The sequence below is a fragment of the Pyrgilauda ruficollis genome, unplaced genomic scaffold (assembly GCF_017590135.1).
Source record: "Pyrgilauda ruficollis isolate IOZ18807 unplaced genomic scaffold, ASM1759013v1 scaffold2, whole genome shotgun sequence".
Classification (NCBI taxonomy): domain Eukaryota; kingdom Metazoa; phylum Chordata; class Aves; order Passeriformes; family Passeridae; genus Pyrgilauda; species Pyrgilauda ruficollis.
The window spans coordinates 19,294,281-19,317,444 of NW_024519206.1; the positions used below are offsets into that span (position 1 = coordinate 19,294,281).

The 23,164-nt window shown below is 38.4% G+C and overlaps 1 protein-coding gene across 6 annotated transcripts in view; it reads left to right on the forward strand.

Annotated features, from left to right (window-relative positions):
• RBMS3 (RNA binding motif single stranded interacting protein 3) overlaps window positions 1–23,164 on the forward strand; it is a 443,451-nt gene that overhangs the window by 384,001 nt on the left and 36,286 nt on the right. For all 6 annotated transcript variants that reach the window (XM_041466274.1, XM_041466279.1, XM_041466273.1 and 3 more), the window contains exon 11: window positions 20,901–21,011. In XM_041466274.1, coding sequence (XP_041322208.1) covers window positions 20,901–21,011 — 111 coding nt within the window. The remainder of the gene's footprint in view (window positions 1–20,900; window positions 21,012–23,164) is intronic.

Genomic DNA, 23,164 nt, shown 5'->3' on the forward strand with positions numbered 1-23,164 from the left:
GCCTTTTTTTTTTCCTCCCTTCTGTGTTCATTCCTGATATACTTATTGAGGGGTCTGAGTAAGTGGCTGATTAATTAGCACCTTCTCAACTGTAACTGCTGAAGCATCTTAATAACATAATTATTTTAAAATTATTTTTGCAGAGGCAGTGCTAACATTTTATTTTTTTTTTTATCTCACTGTATAAATGTAGGCTGTGGAAGTTAGAAACATTCAAGATACCATATGTTGTAACTATTGAATGTAGTCAACTCTATCAGCATTTGACATTAATTTCCAACTGTCATAGGTAAAATGCTTTCTTTTAATTTCAAATGTCCTTAGAAAGAACATAATATTGACCTAAACTTTGCGGCAGAGAGGCAAATAATGTGTATCTTTCATAAACTGATTTTAGTCACATTGAAGTGGAGTAATTGCTTAATTACAGTTTTCAGGTTGTAACCTTGTGGCCTTGTTTTCCTCTCAAAGTGGTGTGAATTAGGATTAGGTCCATGCATTCAGCAGTGTTTACCACAAAGCCTCTTGTGAGGCAGTGGCATCTGCAGTGCTGTTGAGAGGATGATTTCAACCTTTTTCTTACATGATTGCGAAAACAAATAGTGAAATGTGATAGCATAAGCACTGAACATTCTTTGACTGTTTCATAGTGGATTGATGAAGAATGAGTTGGGTAACACAGTGATCAACAGAATATGAACAATTTTGAAGGAGTGCCAAGTTCTTATTTAGTGAAATCACTACCTTTGGACTACCTGTCAAAAAGATACATTTCCAGCAGGGTAAGTTCTCTTATCAAATGGCCTATTGTTAACAAGAAATTGGAAATTAGGTGCTGAAATCTCACTTATTATTATTATTATTATGGTTTAAATGCAATTTTTTATTTCTTGTTACTGAGTACAGCCTCTTGTTAAAGGATGTCTGCTTTTACATGAGCTACCTGGGATGTTTTGTAATGTCACTGCAGGTCTTGTTGCTGAGGAGAGACCCTGTAGCATCCACCCCAAAGCCCTGGTGTAGCCTTTCACCACTGCACTTTTCTGAGTGAGCAATTGAGTGGAAGTTATCTTTTCTCTATGCATGGCAAACCATGCATGCACATCCCAAAGCAGGAAGACAATTGGGTTCCTCATTATCAGTTGCGTGCTTCTGCCTCCTAAAATGCTGTAAACTCACAGAGTGTGGAGTCCTTGTGGGGGGTTCAGTCTGGGATAACTTGGATGGTTACTTCAGCTTCAAGCTGAGGATCACAGGATTGACACCCTGCTACTGATCCCCGTGGTGGGATCACACAGCACACAGCCTGCTTTCAAACAGCCTTTGTACTTTTGCAGTATGGCAATCTGCAAATCATTATGCATCCCCTCTTTGCCCAATCCACACAGGATGTGAGTCTGTGTCAGCTCCCAGCTTGGTAGCCCTCCTCTTTAGCACTATCAATAAAAAAACTCCTGCTTGCAGCTTTGGAAATTACTGGTCTCCTGCCTCTAGCCAAGTAGGTGGGGGTGGGTGTCAGCTTCACAGATGTCCCACATCTGACAGGGTTGTGGCTAGAAGTATATTTTCCGTAGGCAGGTGGGGGAAGAGACCTACCACTGTAAAACTGGTTCATCTGCACTGCCACAGCTGCTCCTGGCTAACCCAGAGTTCAGTGGTCCAGGAGAACAGGCAGTGTTCCAGGAAAAGCATGGTTGTATGCATTCCACCACTGATATTTCTTCCTGATGGCAGGCCACGTCATTTTTTGTGGAAAAGAGAGGATTGCTCTAGATGTACTTATTTTAAATGAGGATGAAGTGTTTGATACAATGATCATTTCCTGGTGCTTGTCACAGTTCTTTCTTCAGGGAGAGAAAGGGATGGACATTTGTCAGGAGCAGTTTGAGTGTTTCTGATAGACAAGCAGATGCAGAATCCCATCTCACTGATTTGTGTCTGTGGAAGTAGCTAAGCTGTATTAGTTTCCTCACGAACTCCACTCCAAGTGCAGCAAGCAAAGACACTCATCATGACAGCTAAAGCTGTGACAGGCCACATCTTCCCTCAGGAACAGCACAGGAATAAGAAAAAATTGAAGAGAAAGACATGTGCAGTTCTCCTGGTTTCATGCTGCTTTCTGTAGACAGTAACACCCTATTCACATCTTCAGTTTTTGCTTGATATCCAATTTTAGAACATTTCAACCTAAATCTTCACAGGTATTCAACACCTTGGGCATATTGGTTCTACCAGGAGATGACTATAAAGCAAATTTTAGACAGCTGGTTAGAGCATGGTAATGGTGGGAGAAACTGATCTTTGAAAGGGAGTCCTGGTGCTGCTGCTGCTGCCCAGAAGAGAGTTATGGCTCAGAGCTCAGATTTGGACTCACTCAGCAAACACACCTTCAATCTATGCTAGCGTTAAAAGCATGGACCTGGAGTAGGCCCTGGGAACTCCATACTAGTTTGGCCTTTTCCTTTGCTTTTCCTCCACTTTCCAGGATAGAAAATCAAGATAATTTATCCTTGGATGATGAAGTTCAGGTTTGGCTACAAACCTGAGAAACATTTCACTTGGCCCGCACAGATGATGTGCATGTATTTGAGATTCTGGACTTCATACTTGAGTGGGTAGTCACCATGGATGTTTTCACTGGGATAATATAAATGTACTAATGTGTGTAACTGCATCCATTCGGGAAAAAAAGTAAATATTGGGCATGTGTGTAAGCCAGGTGAACTCATTATGAATATCTTGTAATAGAGCTTGGGAATCTTCAAAGACCACAATTGAAGAGAACTTTCTCACAATATTCAAAATGTGTACATTTTTTATTCTTCCTAGAGTTTTACATGCCATTTGAATCTGTCTTCCAGATAAAAATCAGTGATACAGGTCATGACTCTGAGAGTGTGGGTTGTGGTGATTAGCAGTGATCTGTTTGTGGTGATATTCGCCTGCTTCCACAATATGCACTGTATTTGAATCCTCTCTGAGCTTCTTTTCATTATTTTGTTAAACAGACTAGTGAAGGAGTAAGTAGAAACATGACATGAGTACTGTTGTATCGAGTTAAGTATGAGACTGTGCTTTGCTGTTTGCTTTCATCTGCTTCGCCAAGCTGGGACAATATGTTACCAGGCATTATGCAATATTTGTTCTGCTTCTCACAGCATAAAAAGCTATGTTAACTCTTTTGTGTTGGTAAAAGTCTTGTGGATAAATACAAGGGACACAACTCTTTGATGTTAGCAATTCCAATACCCAGTATAAGTCATAAGAGCATCACAGGCATTACTTTTGTATGTTATATGTGCTGAAGGACAATAGTTTTACTCAAATGAGGTGGTTTCCCTCTGAGAAGTATTTTCTCTATTTCAAAGAATGCTATCTATCATTCTGACATGCTCCAAAGTGGAAGCCCAAACCAAACAAACCAAGCCACAGCAAAATCAGTAGAAGGCTAGAATGTGTGACAGACAGAGACTTAAAATCCCAAAAGAGTCTTCTGTCATTTGTACCCTAGGTATCTCCATTGAATGAGTCACTGTGAAGTCAGTGAAAATTAATATGAAATTCTTTCGTGTCGCTGTGAGCGAGTCCATTTTGTTGACCACTGAGTTAGGAACTACAGAAAATGTCGCGAGCTGCGGCCAGCTGTTCATGCCTTAGACCTTAAAGCAGCTGACCCCCAGATATACCCAAATAGCAAGTTTATAATAAATACACCTGAGCTGAAGTGAGAAGATGAATTACCGTCTTTAAAATATAGGACAGTAGCCAGAAAGTTTTAAAATTTCTCTGTAGAATACGGGGCTTGGAATGCAACTTCCTGAAAGTGATGAATCAGTTCTGATGATTGATATAAGGCTCTAATTTTCCGGAAGGTTTTCAAAGGCTTCTGAAATGGTTCTGAAATATTTTAGTAATTGGTGTTGTATAATATTAAAAATCCTTCCAAGCTGTCTAATTAACTACAGCCATAGTTGCTTCTCAAAACCAAAATTAACTACTTGGTTTGACGTATTGCGAGCCCTCTTACACTGGTGGATAATTCTAGCTCCACAAGGAGTTTTGGTCACTGAGTTTCTCAGTTCAGTGGATCTGCAATCGAATAATTTCCTCTTAATGGGTGACTTGACTAAGTGGTTTGAAAGTAATTAGCAAATACAGTGGACCCAGTACTGAAGTGTATGATCAGCATCTTATCAGGAACTTCTTATTTCCTGTGGAAAACTGCGGTCAGCTTCTCAAGAAATTCAGAAAGCAACTTGTTGCTCCTGCTTCTAAGGAAGCTAATGAAGATGGTTGTACCATCCCAGGCGTGTTTTGACTTGTGATGAAGTGATCCCAACTGATTCTAAAGGCATTTTCAGAAAGTCTGTTCTTTATTACTATTGGATGTTTTATTTGGTCACTTTTAAGAAAGCAGTAATTGTCTTCTTACAGACGCAGACTATTTGTTATCCACTAATACATTTTAATCTTGGTGCACAGCTGTTAATGGGATATGCTTCCACTCCAGAGCAATTCAGATTGATTTTGTTTCTACTTCAGAAATATATTACAGTAGAGCCACAGTATATAAAAAGGCTCAGTGTGTTGAGATGAAGTAGCCTCATGGTATTTGCAGCTTCTAATGGGAGTTCAGTACATTTAAAGCAGAAGTGGTGATTGATTGTCTGGTGCTCAGGCTAATTGATATGGCACTGAGTTAGTCAGAAGCTCTCAGCTCCATCAAAATCACACATGACATTGGTCCTGTGCCTCTTAATATTGACTGGGTAGTTCATATGATAAAAGCAACATGTTTCGGAGGAGACTTCCAGAGCTGAGTGAATCTTCCTTCAGCATCACTTACATTCTTTCCAGAAAGGCTTCCTGCCTAGAGTAGCATTACTCCTCCGCTGGAAAATTTTTAAAAGGATGTTCTCAGGTCTGTTTATTTTTAATGGGCTTGGATGCGGTCACTGAGATCCTGTGAGGTCAGAAGAATGGAATGAAAGTGGTCACAGATGACACTTGAGCTATTTCCACAGCTGGATGCACACCAGCCAGAGTAGGCGGTCCTCTGCAGATGAATTAGTTCATTGAAGTACATGATACAAAACATCTGTTACAATGAGAACAAACAAAAACAATGTGCCTTTGAAGACTGGGATTTGTTGGGAGCTGCTTGCAAGGGTGCTGAATGAGGCAGTTGTCAGAAAGTCAGGAACATTTTTAGGCTTGCCCTTGTGTGAACTAAAGCAAAACTACATAGTAAAAACAATTACTTAAATTAAGCAAAAGACTGCTTTACCCAAATTTTGTTACACTGATTCCTCATACAGCAGTGGGGAGAGAGAGAACCCCTCTGTATCGAATGCTTTTTTATACCCTAAACCACTTTTAATACAATGGTATAACTCCAGCTGAGTGGCTGTAAAAACTTAGAAGCTACAGTGGTATAGTTATTCTGTCAGTCGTTCCCCGCGCTGCTTTATTACCAGCTGTCTTGAAGTGCAATAGACGTTTTTCATTGTCACTGCCACCTGATGACAAATAAAACCTTCAAAATGCTTTTGCTTGAAGGAATAACTCACAGCTCCTAGCCAGAAGTAGACCTTTCACGTCACCTTAATGAGCTGGAGCGATCCAAACATTCCCACCCCATTTTACTCTTACAAGGCAGTTACTTTTGGCTGCCTTTGATTTTTTTTCTCATAGTTGAGCGGGTGAGGAAGTAGGAATACTAAGATATTTATGGAGTAAACAAACATGCTGTGTGCAGTAAGACTGAAGAAAAATCAATCAAAGCCAGGTGTTTATCAGTTATTATAGGGCAGCATTGTTCTCATGGACAGTTTAAAGAAAATGCAACACTCCTAACACATTATTTAAGCCATGGTAATGATGAATTAGATGCAGGTAAACATCAAAGCATTGGTTCCCCTCTTTTTTTTTTTTTCCTTTTTTCCTAAATTGAGCATGCTAACTGTCACACAGATTTGATGGATGAGAATTGTGTCCTAGATACATAATGAAAAGGGTTGCACTACCACAAAATGCTCCCAAAGAGGTTTGGGTGCCATGTCTGTGTAAGCAGATTAGGTAGACAATAGCAGTAAAAAATAAAAAACTTAAATAGAAATGAATCCTTTAGATCAAGCATGTGGTAGGGATATGTGAGTTTGGACCTGGAAATCCTTTAGTTCATCCCCTGCTGGTGACCTGCCATGTCTGCACAAGGCTGCTGTGTTTTTTTAAGGCTCAACAACTGAGCAGGAGCTTCTGTGGATCTCATGAATGTCAGATAGGCCCCTGGGATAGGGGCCTCTTTTGTGGCTTTCCATCTGGGATGCAGTGGTGGGTGTCAAGAGAGGTGAGAAACTGCAGAGGAAACAAAGTTAAACAAGGTTCTTGTATAGTTCAATTGATTCTAGTTTATGCCTTCCTGATGAGCAGGGTGTTTGATTGTATATGTAGTCATAATTTATTATAGCTGTACAAGACAATTATGTTAATCTTACTTTTATTTCCTAATGTTCTTTGATCTCATACACATCAAAGATGTAAAATTTTAGTCTTGTTGGTAATTAGCTAGAAAGCAAATATGTTGTCTGTCAGTACAGAGGATACAACGCACAAGAAATTGTCCTGGGGGAGTCTAGATTCTAGACTAATTTTTTTTTCTCCTCATCAGATTTTTATTTCCCTTTCATCAGTTCCCTCAGCCATTAAATAAATGTACTGGAAGTAAACTTTGCCATTGTGAAATTCATTCAGCTTATTAAACCACCTAGTCAGTCAGTATGAATCCTCAGTTGAGGAAAAGCAGTTTCTTACATCAAACAAAAATGAACATCAGTGTTTCCCAAAGTTGCAACAACCCCTTGCGGTCTGTACTGACAAAGGTTTCACGCTTGCTTGCTGCTAGTTTTAAGCAGGCACAGGCTAATGCTGTGCACAGTTCTCATTTGATTCACCCATTATAGTCCAAAGACTTTGATTTCTAACTTGTGATTACTGCTCTGGTCAAGAACAGCAAATGAGGATACACTAAGTTATTTGGTTCTGCAGTTGCTCTTCAAAGCTGTCTTTCTGGAAGGAGAAAACACACAGGGATTATTTTACAATTTCTGCAGTGAATCTCTGCATCAGTACTTTGTGCCTCCAGCTGGTGGATTTATACATCACAGTTTATTCTGGGGATTGACCCCTCCCTCCACTTTTGTTCATGAATTGCAAAGAGATCATTATCTTCATAAATTTGTTTACAGTCCAAAACTTCCATATGAATAATTTATGGCAACATTTCAGCCTAAGGATCCTTCTCAGTGTGCATAATAAGTATTTATTAGATGGTTTCTTACTGAAAATTTTTATTAGACTTGATTCTTTCGTGTTCCAAGATTGGTTGTCCTTATCTTTATTAATTACTTCAGCTTCTAGAAAAGATGGCTGTCTTGCCAGAAAACAAAATTTTGTTTCTTGATTAAACAAGTCTGCAGGCAGCATAGGGCCACAAAATTTACAATAGGATTACTGAAAAAAACGAAAAATCACTGAATTACAATCTGAATCTGAAAGCAAGAGCAGAATCATCTCTGCTAGACATAACAAATTAATGAAAATCTGTCTGTGCTATAAAAATCTTTTGGATACCTGCATAGTGATGTACAGCTTGGCATCTGTCTCAGAGGATTAAAACAATGTGAAATACTGGTAGCATTCAAGTTGATGACAAAGCCATAATTAATTTCAGCAGGGCCAGGATTTCAAGCCAAATTTTTCAAATTCACTAAGATATATATGTTACTGTGATTGTTGGATTATAGAAGTTTGAACCACTGAAATTGCAATCAGCTTCTGCTAAAATTTTTGCATCATCTAGTTCCCTCTTCGAGCTGTGCACTTCTGCATTACTTCCCTGAATTCATAATCATCTGCAGTGACCCTGAACTGAAATACCAGAAGATGGTCCTTCATGATGCTGCAGTTCCTCGATAGTAACAGAAAATACCACAGGAAGTCCTACCAGAAAATCATTTCATGTACTTTGCAGTCCCATAAGTGGATTTTCTGTGTGCCTGGAAAAGTCACTGCAGAACACAAATGTGGCTGCCAAGAGGTTGGTCTCTACTGGAGTTTATCAGAACATCTGCTGTTAGTTATGATGCATCTTTTGAAGTCAAAGACAAAACAAGAGTTTGTTTGGTTTTTGGAGGAAGGGGTTTCACATATAATGAAGATTCACAAGCATGCAGTGCACAGAACCCAGCCCTCGAGTCCCTGTCACTCTGGAATTAATTAGAGCACTATCTTTCTATCCACACAGCTCTCAACAAAATATGGGAGTATTAGCCATTTGCCTATCATCTCATTCCTATTTATCTTCCTTTGGATGTTTCTTGTTTCCTTTACCTCTGAGGCTACCCTTTGCCTCTGGCTAGGACTGACAGGACTATTACATATATAATACTCTGTGGATAATAAAATTTGGCTTTGTGGGCAGAATCAAATAATAGCTCTAAAACTTGTCTTCAAGTGAAAATGTGCAGAGGGAGAGGGTAGTGACATGGAAAAAGTTGTGAAAATGTTGTTTTGACTCCACTCCCAGAGAGAACTTAGGGAGTGGGGAAAGGGTGAGAAGAACAAAGACAAAATATCTATAATCTCCCTGTTTTCATTTCTGGGTTGTCGAACTAATTTTAAGCTTCTTTCCCACCCCCCCACCCCCCCCTTCAAATTTAGATAAAGTCTGAAATGTTCTGTCATTTTGAAATATGGTGGAAACATTGCTTTTTGACAGCTCAATTTTTTTCATTCTTTTGGTCACAATTATGTGCCAAATGTGACCTGGATTCGCGGGATGTTTTATTCTCCTTCAGAGTTGGATTTTTTTTCCAAAGAACTTACTGTTCATCTCAGCAACATGTGTATACTATCCAGCTAGCATTCTTTTCTCTAGCTTCCTCTATGCTTTGTTCCTCCAAAGGATCTTCTTACCATCATGTGAAAGACATCTTACTGAACTCAGCTGCCTGATCAGTGCTTCATGGAAGGGTGGTCATCCTGTTTGGGTGAAAGACTCACTCTGGTACATTTACCACAGCAATGACTCATCAGCTTATTCCCCTCTGGCTCCAGAGCAGGGTGCTCTCTGTTGTCTGAGACATTTGCAGAGCAGTATTTGGTAGCAGGCAGTTCCCATCAGCTGCCTCATAGCCTGAAGGATTTACTTCAGGTAGGGTTTAGAAAATTACTTTGAAAATAACTTGAACTGCTCTTTCTTGGCTCATCCATGGAACCTCTGAAATTACTGTTGACCACAATGGTAGTTAATTTTTAGATGCCAGAGAAAATAAACATAAAGATTTTTTTTTTTTTTTCCAGAGAAACTGAACACCTCTACAATACTAAAATAACTGAAAGAAATTCAGGAAAGCTGCCCAAAAAAAAAAAAAAAATTATTTCAGCCTAAATTTCTGCAAATCAGACAGTGAGTGGAAACCATAAGGTCACAAAGAAGTAAAAACATCTTTTTGTATGTCAGAATCTGACTGCTTGCTGTACATTCCCATGGACTAATACACAGTGACTGGTAGGAAACAGTGTTGTACAAAATAAAAGCTATAATAAATAAAATCTTTTTGTAGAGACTACTGCAGCATGTATGGATAAGTGTAAACTGGAGTAACTTACCTGATTGACTCCAGTAAATTCATTTAGGGAAAACTGGAGCAGCAGACTTTGACTTCATTTGCCTATGTTGCTTTGGCAATTCCTCTGAAACCGGCAGTGTGATGGCATGGATATGGTCCATTCAGTAATGTGGAAAAAGGAGCAGTCTTTGGTGGTTACCATCGTTCTGATAAAACTGAGTGCTCTGAGAAGACCCAGTAGCCATAGGCTGCTGTAGGTGGAGCAACATGCCGGACAAGGAGCACGCAAGTCTCTCCCTTCTGTGTCATCAGTGCTCTCCACCTTCCAGCTAACCTGTGAAGATGCAGCCCCCTACCTTTCCCAACCCTTGGGAAGGCTGCTGGACATCACCAGTCACAGTGATGTATCTCTGTGATAGAGGGTTTCTGTGTGGGTGGTCGATACCTGAACAGAACTGAGCAGCTGTTGCTTGATAAAACTTTCAGTTCCAGCAATGACCAAATGTGGTGACCCAGCACTGAGACTCTCTGTTCTGTTACCAGGCCCCTGAGCCACTCTGTTCCCCCCCTGTACTTTCAATATATTTAACATGTTACAGCTGTGCTCACTGCTATACAATAGTTAAGAGGGCTGCCAGCATTTTCAGTATGAACTCGTATTTTAAGGATAATAACTCAGCTGTAAAAATGTGCTCTAGGCTGAAACTTTATAAGGAAGATTTCTGCCCAAGAGTGACTTTATCTGGACAGAAAACAAAAGGGAAAATATATCAATTTAGTCATTCTTAATCAGTAAAGATATATTTTTTAAAAAAAGTAGAATAATCCTTGCTGGATCGCTTACTTTCTCTTCTTTCTAGCCTTAATAATAGCCAAAATCTGCATCTTCCGGAACTTTTCGTGTCTGCTTCTTAGACTATTTGAATCATTTTTGCACTGAATATTTACTCACATGGGTTGCTTTTAAATTGCTGTTCCTCAATATATTCATTTGCTTCTAAAAGACAGTGGAGTGTAGAGCAAAGTAGACTCAAGTTAGCCATTTTCTCTTATTTATTTCAAATCTGCTCAGCATGAATCAAGAGTTAAAATGTATCATTTTCTTGATCAATTTGGACTGGTGTCTGTAAATGGAACCACCTGTTCTCTTCAGGCCTGCAATGGTGATCACGCAAGATGTACCCCTCAGTCTGAACATTCATGGTCTTGGGAAAGTTCCGATGTAGATCCAGACTCATCCCAGAACCCTGATAACAGACCAGCTCCTGAGTTCTCTATATATCACACAGGATTTAAAACACTTTGAGATCTTTGGTAGAAGGGAGATTTACAAATGTTAATTGTTTATTCCAACACGCAGACTGGTTTCACTGGAAGTGCCTTAAAGTAAAGGAGAACTTAAAATATCCAAATTTTAGTTTAAAAAAATCTGTTTACCCTCTCTAGGCTCCATTTTTTCTGACTGGTGACACATAACTGAGGGCTTGAATTTGATTTCATTTATATGACTTGTATCTTCACGGATTTAGATGGAGTTACCTTTGAAGGACATGCTCTGTGTACTTGCTGCCACCAGCTTTAATGGCCTCTTGAAGTCTCATGCATCTGGGAGAGAAGTTTTAGGTAGGGACACTTCTGCAGCCACAGTTTGCCCATATTGTGTCAATAGTCTCAGTTGTTCAAAACAGTGTATAAACTGCAACGCTGTCATTGGGAGCATCATCCAAAGCAGGGTGGATTGTCCAGGAGCAGCAAAAACCAGGTGTTGGTGGCATTTTGCTTGCAGAGAGTCCAGGGAGGAACTGGTCTGGAATTTTTAAAGTGATGAAAATCACACTTAAAATTTGTAAAGGCATGAGTGAGGCATAGTCTTGTGCTACTTTTAACGATGGAATAGAAGGTAAGAAGGCACTATTGGAAATACGTGCCTCAGTCTTGGATTTGAGGTCTGTCACAAAGCTGGCAGTGCCAGGTAGCCAGTTTTAACCAGTCAAAGGACAAATCCCAATACAGAATGGAGTGTATTCCATCTGTAGCCTCCCCTAAGGAGTTACTAGTCCAGAAAATTAAATGCAGTTTGAGAGCTGGGCCAGGACACACAGGCTGTGAAAATTTTGGGGTTTAAATGAAAGGCAGGCTGGAATAGTTGTCTTTCCATTACTGTGTGGGAAAGGGCTTTGTTTAACATTACAGGTTACAAATCTAACAGAACATGACAGAGAGATAGATTTCTGTATTTGTCTTCTCTAATAAGGTGCATTTTTAGTTTTAAAGATTGGTATGCATCACTGTGATCTAGAATTGAATTGATACATAACATGAACAGTGGCTTAGTACAAGATTTCCCAGTCTATCATCTTCAAGTCTAAAATCTATTATTGAACAGAAGCATATCGTTAGAAAGGCATCTTTACTCATCCAGCGTTTCATTTATAGCATCTTCTGTTATATGTCTTTCCTAATAGGTAGGAAAAGAAGGATTCCTGTGAAGATTATGTGCATATTACTGATCCTCATCAGCTTTCCAGAACTTTTAAATGTGAAAAATGGTATGAGGAGTGAAAGGACATCATTTTTAGACCCTCCATACCTTTAATCTTCCTTTGTGCAGGAGCTGCCAACAAGGAGTTGAGACATAGGCAGCAGATGGCAGTGCACCATAGTGCATCGTCATGGAGGATGGACATTGTGTTTGTAGCTGAGTTGAGGAGTGATACAGCAACATTAACCTCAGCATTTCAAGGTGGCTTTCTACCTACCCCATGCAGCTGTGTCCCTGGATTACGTGGTAGCCCTTACATCAGCGTGGCTCTGAGAGTGCAGCCTAGATTTGAGCCTCACCTAGGAATTAGCTCTGATGTTGAAGAGCTCCCTTTGGCTTGGCATTAGAAGGGCTGACATGAAGTCCAGGAGCAACTATGTGAGGCTGACTTATTTGTATTGTCCATCACTAATAAATTCTAGATTACAAGACCCTTTCTGATCTCAGAATTTCAGGGAAACCCCCTGATACTAACCATTCCTTGACTATTGTTCCCATTGTTCTCTCAAGTATTTGGCATCTCACAGAGGAGCACTCTGCTGTCTTCCACCCTAGCACCTCAGTATGTCTCCTTGGAACTTCATTCAGTGATACCACCTCACTTTTTTGAGTGCTGAAGGTATTTCAGATATTTCCATCTCAGTCTGGTTGTGTTGAGTCCTTTTAGTGTTGTGAAGTTAATACCACACACAGCCATACCATTTTCTTCATTGTGCAGAGTGTAATTTTTGTCATCTTACCTCTAATATGACCTTAATGCATAGGATTATATTACCAGCCCGCTTTTCTGTTTGGTTTGGGGTCAGTTTTTTTTTTTCTTGTTGATAGCCAGTTCCTAATAATTTCTGATGTCTCTCAGTGTCAGTGTTTGTCCTTCTAATGAGTGAATATTTTCATCCAGTTCAGCTGTTAGATTACAGCTCACACAGTGCAAGTCCCTCCAGGTTTCGGGCAGGAAACAAAACACAGCACATCTGTTACAGATCACAGCTTCTGCCCTGTCACTGGCCATTGCAGTGTCGAGGCTAGAAGTGCACATAGGAGAAGTGTCACTGGAGTTTCCACCCCAAACCCAGTTAAGCACTCTCTGTGCCTGGCAAATAACCTATGCACTGAATCTTGCCAGAAAAGCAGAGATCAATAGCCCGGTGTGTCAGACACTTGGTCACATCTGTTGTCATGGCTTTGTGGAGCACACAGACAGGTGGGACTGCCTCACCTTGCATGGAAAACTGGAGGCCTAGGGAGAGACACGACCCTACTACATTAAACTTCTTACATGCTCTCATGTCACCAACCTTCTTTGTACCTCTACTTAAAAGCACAAGCCTCTGGAGGCAAAATTTTCTGTCAAGCATTTTTCTTCTTTTAGAAGCATGTTTGCCTGAGTAAAATAAAATTAGTAAGCATTTTCAGCTAACAACAGAAGTTTGTACTCATTGCTCATTAAATGTGCTCATTAACAGAAAATTTAAAAACCAGTTACTGTTGCTCTTAGTTACATTTGCTGTAACAAATCCTGCACTGAGAGTTTCATGTATTAAAAAAAACAACCTATCCACATACTGAAAAATTATTGTGGCCTGAGTGGGTGTAATAGAATTGGCAATACAATTTGTCTTCCCATGTGTAATTTTGTGAGTGTGTATATGTATATGTAAAATCAAACTACTGAGCATACAAATATGACATCCTTTTTGAAAGTTTCATTTGAACTCACTAAGACATAGAATTGAAAATGTTACCTAAAAACAGGTTCTGGCTTGCATTGTAATGTACAGTTTGATAATAACCATTTATCACCTAGGATGTGCCATTAAGTGAGTTTTCACACCTGGTTATAGGCTAGAAGGGAGGGAGCAGTTTGAGGGGAACTATTACTTGGATTTAACTTTAATAGATGAAGTTCCTTTCTGATGTTAAGAAAAGCTAGTCCACAGAAAAGACTCCTGATTCCCATTTACTAGGATGGCACATCAGCTGTTGGGAGTCAGTGGAGGAAGGAAGGATTTCATCCACATCAGAATATATATATAAGAATATAAACAGAATGGAATTGCTTGTTTTGACATGGATTGGATCTTTCTTTTGTGAAATCTGATAGTGGGAAGGGCAGGGAAAGATTTGATCTGAGTATTACAGTAGTTATGTCCCAGGCAAATTACCACCTTTGTGTTTCTTTTTTTGTCTTCCAGGGATGCTAAACTCTGAGTTGTGAGGATTTTGTTTGTGGTGGCTGTTCTTGACATAACAAAAGCACTGATACGTGGAGTGGCTACATAAAGCCATCATACAGCCAAGTGCACACTCATAAGCTGAAGAGTAGGGAAAAAAGCAAATGAGATTTCCCATTCCCTTCTAGAATAGGTCAGATGAGGGAGAAAGAGCTGCCTATGGCCTCTCTGCCTTCTCCAGCAATTGCTGGAATGAATACCCCACTGCAACAAGTCATTTCCTAATTGCTCTGGGCTCCTTCCTGATAGCAGACCCCAGCTAAAATAGTCCTATTTATTCTTGCATATAATACCAGTAATTTTATTTTATTTCTGGGGCAAGTTGAAGAAGGGTATGCAAACTTCAGATTTTCAGTCTATAAAGAAGCACATGGGCTTATGGTCCAACCTGCATGGGCACACAGTAAGTGCAAAGTTCTGACACAGGGCTCACAAAATCTACTTCAGAGTCCCTATAGGAACTCAGGTATATTTTCCATTCTTAAATATTTGTAAATATTGTCATTTTCTTGAATGGCCTTTCTTTTGAGACCTTATTTTGGGTGGAAAGATACCAGTCACCATACAAAAGTCACCTTAGGCACTGAGTGACATGGGCAGGTTTTTGTTTGCAGAATAAATGCTATTTGGTTTTGTTATGTCCTTTTAGATTAACAGAGGTATGCTATGATATTTACTGATTTTTTATACTCTGGTATAAGCATAAAATACTGACATATGGCACTGCCTAATTGTCATGGATTGACTCTGGCACAGTGCCAGTGCCCACATTTATTAACTTGTCCAATATCGTTTCAGGTATTGCTTCATTTGTGCACACAGTTACCAATATAAAATTCTTCCTATTGCATCAGCTGTCTTTTCCTTATATCTTGATGTTCCCATTTCTACGTCCTTTTAATCTGCCTTTGTTCATGTAGGCTAGTATCTGTACATTATCAAAGCTGTATTTCAGACTAGGATACAGGAAATCCAAGACAAGAAGGACAATGGGAAAGAAACCATCAAAAAAAACCTTGGCTATTGTTGTAATAAAGGTGAAGCCTACACAAGAGTCACCTTTGTTCTTTATTTACCAGACTATATTTGGCTTCTTAATCCTTTAAAACCAGTTACTTCTGGGCAGTAACTCTCTTGGACCTATGATGTATACTTTCAGCTGAGGAAAGAAATTCACAAACATACAGTAAAAGCAGAGAAAAGGAAAGAAAATGTGCCCGTTGCTTCTAGGAGGTTCAACTAACTTATGAAGGCGATGTCAGATAAGAATTTGAATTTATGCCCATGATTCAAAATATTACCATGTCAACTTGTGGTTTAGTACTCAGTACAGAAGCAGGGCTCAGCACTGATGGTCTGTATCAGGTTTGCCTACTCCAAAGTTAAAGCTGCTTTGATTTAGTGGAGGGTTTGGGCTTCTTGCTCGCTTTACCACATTTTTTTGCAAGCTTTTGAAATAACAATGTAATGAAATGAAATCAAATCCTCAGATTTGCAGAATATACTTTTTTAGCTTATGTTTGCTGATCTTCTTCACTATACTCAAATCATGATTTAAGCTCTGATAAACTGGCAAATGCCACAGCAATTGCTATCTTTTCACTGAGAAAGGAAAAAAAAGTTTTCCTTTGTTTTGAAATATCAACAAATATTCCCAGCAGAGGTGATGACAAAGACAGAGAGGATTTCAAAGCTACCTTTACTCTTCCTGCTGCAGTCATAGGAGTTTGACCCTTACCAACCAGTTTGGAGTAGTTCAGTAGACTCAGTTCCGAGAAGAGGACCTGTTTTTTCTGCTGCCTGTGAGAGGCAGCCCAAGGAGATCAGACAAGTCAGACTAGACAGAACAGTAAATCAATCAAAATATGGCCATCATTTGTTCAGTGTGCAGAGAGAGTGTATTTATCTGCAAAAAAGCACGCATGTTGATTTTTTTCATATTAATTCTTGATAGATGTACCTGTCTGATAAACATAAGGAAAGTCATCCTTTCACTCAATTTAATAAAACCTCAAGGAACAACATGTTCTTGATAACATAAAGGCATTCACTTGGTAGTAGGGTAATAAATTTTCAAACAGAATGGCCTGGTGCTTATATGTCTGCACAAGATATCTGTAAACAAATTTGAAAAATAAGTTTTCTGCTGTAAAGTTTATTGGCTTTACACTGACCAGTATTCACAAAGCAGAATTTGTGAGTATGGTTAAATTGTTTAAACTTCTTAAGTAAAGGAAAAGTAAATTCTAAAATAAACAGATGCTTACTGTAAGCTTTAAAAAATATTTATTCAGCTGGTATTTTCCCCTTAAGTCCAATATCAGTATTAGAACATTGAAATAAAATAGAAGCCTTTAATGCAGTTCATTATTGTAGAAATCTGTGACCAACTAATCCATCCTCCCACTGACCCCTTAGTGCATCTCTCAACTAATGAACTCTCCATTCCTAAAGCCTCCTAATACACTTTTTATTTCTGATGTCACTTTCCCACCCTTCAAACAGACAAAAGGTGGCACATGTCTTTGCACCAACATAGGATTGTTCTGCTGATGCCTTTTGATATTACCAAATACTTAAAGATATTTTACCTCATATAAAAAACTGTATTTGGTGTCCTCCCTGTAATTTGAGTTTTTTGCTATAGAGGGAGTGTGCAGTGTTCATAAAGTCGAGCTTCTCTCTTTGTAAGTGATAGACTATATTCTGAAATATACACATGTACTTTCTTATAGGAAAAGTATGTTCATAAGGCTTAAAGCATTCTAAAACAGCAATGTCTTTCAAATAAAGTGAAAAGGAAATCAAATGTGTATGTCAGCTTTTCTTAGGTTTATCAAAATGTTACAAAAAACATGCTTGTCTGTATCATTATTCCTTACCATTTGCCCTCTTAATTTCTTTTAAAACATCCCTAGCATCGATAAAATTGTATCAAAAATCATATGCCAATATGAGAATATCCTGCCAAATTTAAAAGTCATTATAATCAGTTTCTCGTGGGAACTAAAAAAAAAAAAAAATAAAATTTAATCATACTGAGGCAACAGGGCAACAGGACAAATCTAAATAATTGACAGCATAACTCCTTTTTTTGGCAAAGACAGTGGTGAAAATCTCATGATAATTTCTTCTACAGTTTATTTGCCATTAAAATGGGCTTTAAGTAATAGTTTGCAATGCTAAGATGCCTTTCTATACATTTACAACCTCAGTAAAATCAAACATCCAAACAGATGAAGACAAAACAAGATGTTTGATATAACCTTTGCCAGTAGCTAACTGGATGTTTATCAGTAATTACATATTATAGGCTGAAAAGAATCAAATTACTTTTAATATGATGGCAATATCTGAGGCAAGACATTTTTTTCTTCTACAGCTAAATAAATTGAATATGAATGGACTTGACAGCATGTAATATGAAATGCATTATGGTCTGGAGACTGGGGGTCGCCCTAACAACCAGACAAGATTTCCTTAATTAAGTATAATTTCTTTCTTACGTGATCACAAGAAGATTCTGAACTGGTGAATTAATGATCTGGGAAATGCATGTAATTCTCTGCTCTAGGTAACTGTCAGCTTAAAACATGTTAAGCTGTCTTAGAAAAGCTGCAAATATTTGATTTGTTTTCCCAGCTTCTTTTTCTAGCCTATTAAATGGTGTATGTTTAGGGACAGGAATATATATCTTTTCAATTTGAAAATTATATGTTTTCTGTATCTGTGCAATTTTTTGTCCTTGGTATATTTTCTCTTTAATCCATATTTTTTTTAACAGTTTGTTTGCAATGCCTGTTGTGCTTACTTATTTGCTGAAAGACATTTGCACTCAGACTTTTCCATTCTATGTCTGGCATTTACATTTGTTACACTAAACCATAAGATTTCCTTCACCACTGCCCCTTCTTTATTTCCAGGTTCCTGAGTTAAGCCCAGGAATAGTTATCAGTCTGTCACATATGTAATCACAGCAAGTTCCTCCAGCTGTACTTTTGCAATATGCATCTTTGCACAGGATTGCATCCAGAGGGTTCTTGAGTATCTCCTGTGAGGGAAACTCCACAGCCTTTCTAGGCAGCCTGTTCCAGTCCAGGATCACTGGCACAGTAAGGAAGTTCTTCCTCAGGAGTTTCTTGTGCATCAGTCTCTGCCTGATGTCTCTTGCTTGATTGCTTGGCAACACTGAGAAGAGCCTGGTCTCATGCTCTTAACACCTTCCCTTCGGATGCTTACATACATTGATGCCCTCTGATCACCTTCATGGTCCCCCTCTGGACCCTCTCAAACAGGTACACATTCTCTTTATGCTGGGGCCCCCAGAGCTGGATGCATCTCTCAAAGTGGGATATCATGAATATGGAGAAGAGGGGGAGAATCACCTTCCCTGACATCACAAATGGGAGCCCAGCTTGTCTGTCATGGAAAGCAATAGGCAATTCTCCACTTTTGAGCCAAAGGAGAACATGCTTGTAGAAGGAACGGAGAAAACTGTTTATCAATTGACAAATTTAATTTGAGCACCTATGGTTTGATAGAGTAAAAATGCTGATTACTCTGAGCGCAGAGCTTACAGTGTCCTATCCTAACCAAAAAGGGCAGTTGAAGCCCAAACCCTAGAACCTCATCTGGCTGCATGGTGAGCGAGGCCACTGATTTCAAAACCAAAACAAGATTATTTTTGTTGTTCATGGCTCTTCTTCAGACTCTTGCATTGATTCTGCTATGCAGGAGCTGCTGGGTGGGCTGAATGGGTGTGTGCCCTGCAGATTTGCTTTTAGACTCTTTCACCCAAAGGGAAGACTTCTCTGTGTGTGGTTCATTAAATGAGTTAATCAATAAATTAATCGATGTAAACCAGTGCAAATTAATAATAGTCAATAAAGTGGCAAAAGTGGGAAGTGTTGCAGGTTTGATACATGCACACCAATCGGCTTGTTCCTAAGCATTCATTTGGAATCATGACAGATACTCCACAGAGACCAGCTTCTGTAATTTGTCAGATTTCTTTAGGGACTCTTGTCAATAGAATGTAAATCCACTCTGTGACATAAAGCAAGTGTGTATGTATCTCATGTGCTGAGGATATTACAAAAATGACTGACCAAAATAAGCCTACCTTCTTCTTACTCCACTGCATGCAAGGAATGAGTTTGCAGGGTCTGCAGACTCTATACTTCTCAAATAGGATGTGCATAAGAAAAATATTGATGGAAAGTGAGTAAAAATTGAATTGGTATTTCCCCAGAATTTTGTATTTTTATTTATTTCTATTTGCAACTGAAAATTTGAAATCCTTAGCTTCTAATCAGATCCTTGGCAAAAATAGCTCTGTGTAAATGTGAGATAGACATGTAAGTACAAATATGCTATGAGTTTTGAAACAAGTTTGTTTTACAGGTTGGTTAAACAAGTTTGTTTATAGGTGAATTTTTCCAATATTCTCAAAGGGGGGAAAAAAAGTCAATTTTTTTAACAGATACATTCATCTGCATTTTTCACACTTTGCAGCAGATGTTATGTGATTGTGCAAGTTTGTGATGTGTGCACAAAAGATGCATACAAAGTAAAGTTATTATTTCTTATGAAGAAATGGCTGGAAATACCGCCTTTTGTCACTTTCTGCAAGAAAAAGAGCAGACCACACTTTTTGACTGACTTTCTCTAACCAACACAGGACATAGCATTTTACAATATTGAACTGAAGAGAATCAACACTTCACTAAGTCATGGTGTTGCCAGCATGGGACCTTGGGGAGTGGAAGAGCCAAAAGCAAGGAATTTGAATGGCAAAGGAGCTCTCTCTCTAAAGCTCCTCTGGCATGTCTTTTGTTTCATTTTTTGGTCAAAGTCTCAGTCTTGCTTTAGTACCTACGGTCTTTGTTATTAACATCTTTGTTTTTCATGCAGAGAAGAAAAATGCTTTTAAACACTGTGTATCTGTTTTAAATGGTATCACTACCAAACTCACTGTCAATAGCTAGTCTTCTTACTTAATCACCTATAAAATACCATGAGTAAGGGTTCTTAACTGAGACTGGAAAAATCCAAGATAATTACCATAATAGGCTGAAGATCTCTGAGACTGAAGGCTTTAGAAGTCAAACAAAATTAGGGACATATGTGTTCTGTCTGTAAGATTGTTCTATATAGGATATGGAAAAATGGAAATGGCAGGCATTTTGCAGTGTACAGTAGCACTCATCATAGAAAGAACATATGCATTTGTTTGTCAGAAGCAATGAAGTAAAAAATGACACTTAATTGGAGCTGACATAAAATGGCCTCATTAGCAGTACAAATAATATATGTGTGTAGCTTGGTTGTCAATAGGAGCAAAGCATATTTTTTCTGACAGATGTATTAGTGTCTTTTAAGATTCATGTCAAGTTTTCAGTCAGGTTCACTCATTTAAAGAATGCCTCTTTTTTTTTTTTTTTTTTTTTTTTGAATGTGAGAGGTTGAACTGTAAATAATGTGTATTTCTAGGGTGCTGTGATAACACCAACAATGGACCACACTATGTCAATGCAGCCAGCAAGCATGATGGGACCTCTGACCCAACAGATGAACCACCTTTCCTTGGGCACAACAGGAACGGTAAGATCACTCTTTTTTCCTCTATTGCAAAGCATCTATTGCTTACCGAGTTTCCTAAAGTAATTGACTACTCTTTTCAGTGCTTTTGATGGTGAAATGAGGGCTTCACCATCATACAGTAAGCATTAGTTATTACAGAACAGAAATGACAAAGTAGCATGAGTAGTAAAATGGTAGGCCAACAAACCTTGATCGATATTTAAAAGGAATTACCTGTACTGGTTCTCATGTAATTATGGAAGTACTGGTCTACCAATTTGTTTTTAAAATTGTTTGCTTGTCAGTTGATAAAGTTTCATACCACCTTGATCAAGAGTTCTGGCTTTGTGGTAGGATCCACTACTCACTTCAAACCATAGCAACCAGCCATATGTATTTTGTTCCAGGCTTAGAAATGGGATTTTCAGTCAAGGCCAGCTGTGTTTCTAGTATATAATATTTAAATATGCATATTTCAACAACTGTTTTCAAATTTTGTTTTTAAACTGTGTAGGTCATACTCAGTTAACACCCCCAGAGTCAGAGAAAGGCAGAAGCCACTCTTAATTAAAATCCTTTAAGCTCTCAGAAAAGTTCCTAAAATACAGCAACTGCAGACCATAAATGGTGGTTTGATATGTAAGTGTGCGCACACTGCATGTATTGTAAATTTTTGCAAAAGTACAGGCATACTATTACATATGTAATATGTAATATATACATATTACACTTCTGTTACTTTAGCACACATGCTCTTTATTACGTGTAATTACATAACATGCTCTGTTATGCACTTACCATTTTTTTCACCACTGTTCTACTTGATGCTAATATACAGGAACACAGTTTTCCAACTTTTTTTTTTTAGTTGAATAAGGTACTTAATACAGTTGCATCTGTACAAAGGTATTTAACTCACTGTGTTGGCTCTCTTCCTGATCTCTTCTCTTCTGCTGCTTCTTCCTTTTCTGTTGAATTTAATTCTAACTCCAGTGTCTCTTCCCACTTCTTTTAAAAAAATCTCACTTAAGATCTAAGGGTTCTGTATTTTTTCCCAACTAAACTTAAATATGATGGTTCATTGTTCATTACTGACATTTTAAATGTTGCATTCAATAATCAAAAGAAGAAGGAATTACGTGACAGAGTTAATCTCAGCATTTTTCTCTTCATGAAATTGAAGGAAATACTTGGTCTAGTGAGAATTTCTGCATGTGTAATTATTGTGATTCCAAAGCTTGTTTAACAGTTAAGGCAAGGAAATGGAAAATGAATTCTGATTGTGCTGTTGGGCAGCTCCTATGAATTTTTTCCTCTGCCTGTCATTTTCAATTCCATAACACTTAACAGACATTGTCTTCTGCGCTCATTGTCTCACAATCTTAATGCAAACTAGAAAATTCCCAGTTAATGTTCTCTTCTTGCTTGAGATCACTGTTACAGTGCTTACAGTAACAAATTCATCTGGGGAGTCAGGCAAAGGACTCTGAGAGGGTAGTGGGTCATCTATTGGGTGACAATGAGATCCTGAACTCATGTTACTGCGCCCAAATGAAAATCTTTCCTTTCTTTTCCTAGCTCTTTACACAGTTTTATCTTTCAAGGTCGCAGCATTCCCTGTGATAGTTTGTAGAAATACATTCAAAGGTGTACCATACAGGTTTATGTTTACTATCTGTACAACTCCTAAGTAATTTTTCAGAAAAATTAAAGAGCAAGAAAGAGTAAACAATTGATGAGTGCTACAATATCCATAGGCTTTTCAAACATCTCATATGACACCCTATTTTATCACATACAAGATTTCTCTTAGGTAAAAACAGCATCAGCACCATATTCAGTTTAAATACTCATGCAAGCAGTATAATCATGGATGTCATAGAGAGTTTGTTCTGTTGGGAATTCCTCCTATCAGAAATCATGATTTGGACTGCCAGTAGCAGTTTTGCTGGATGTATCCATCCAGACATGAATTTCATTCTTCGGTGTGTATTCTGTTATAGAAAAAAAAAACAAACAAAACAACATGGGGAAAACAAGCTACTTAGAGATTTGATTTATTTAGGGATATTTTTACTTCATTTATTTCCAATTCTGAGTTTTGGTCCAGAGAGAGGAGCATTGAGAGCATAAAGCATGAAGAATTGTGCCAAGTCCAAGCCATACTACTGTGA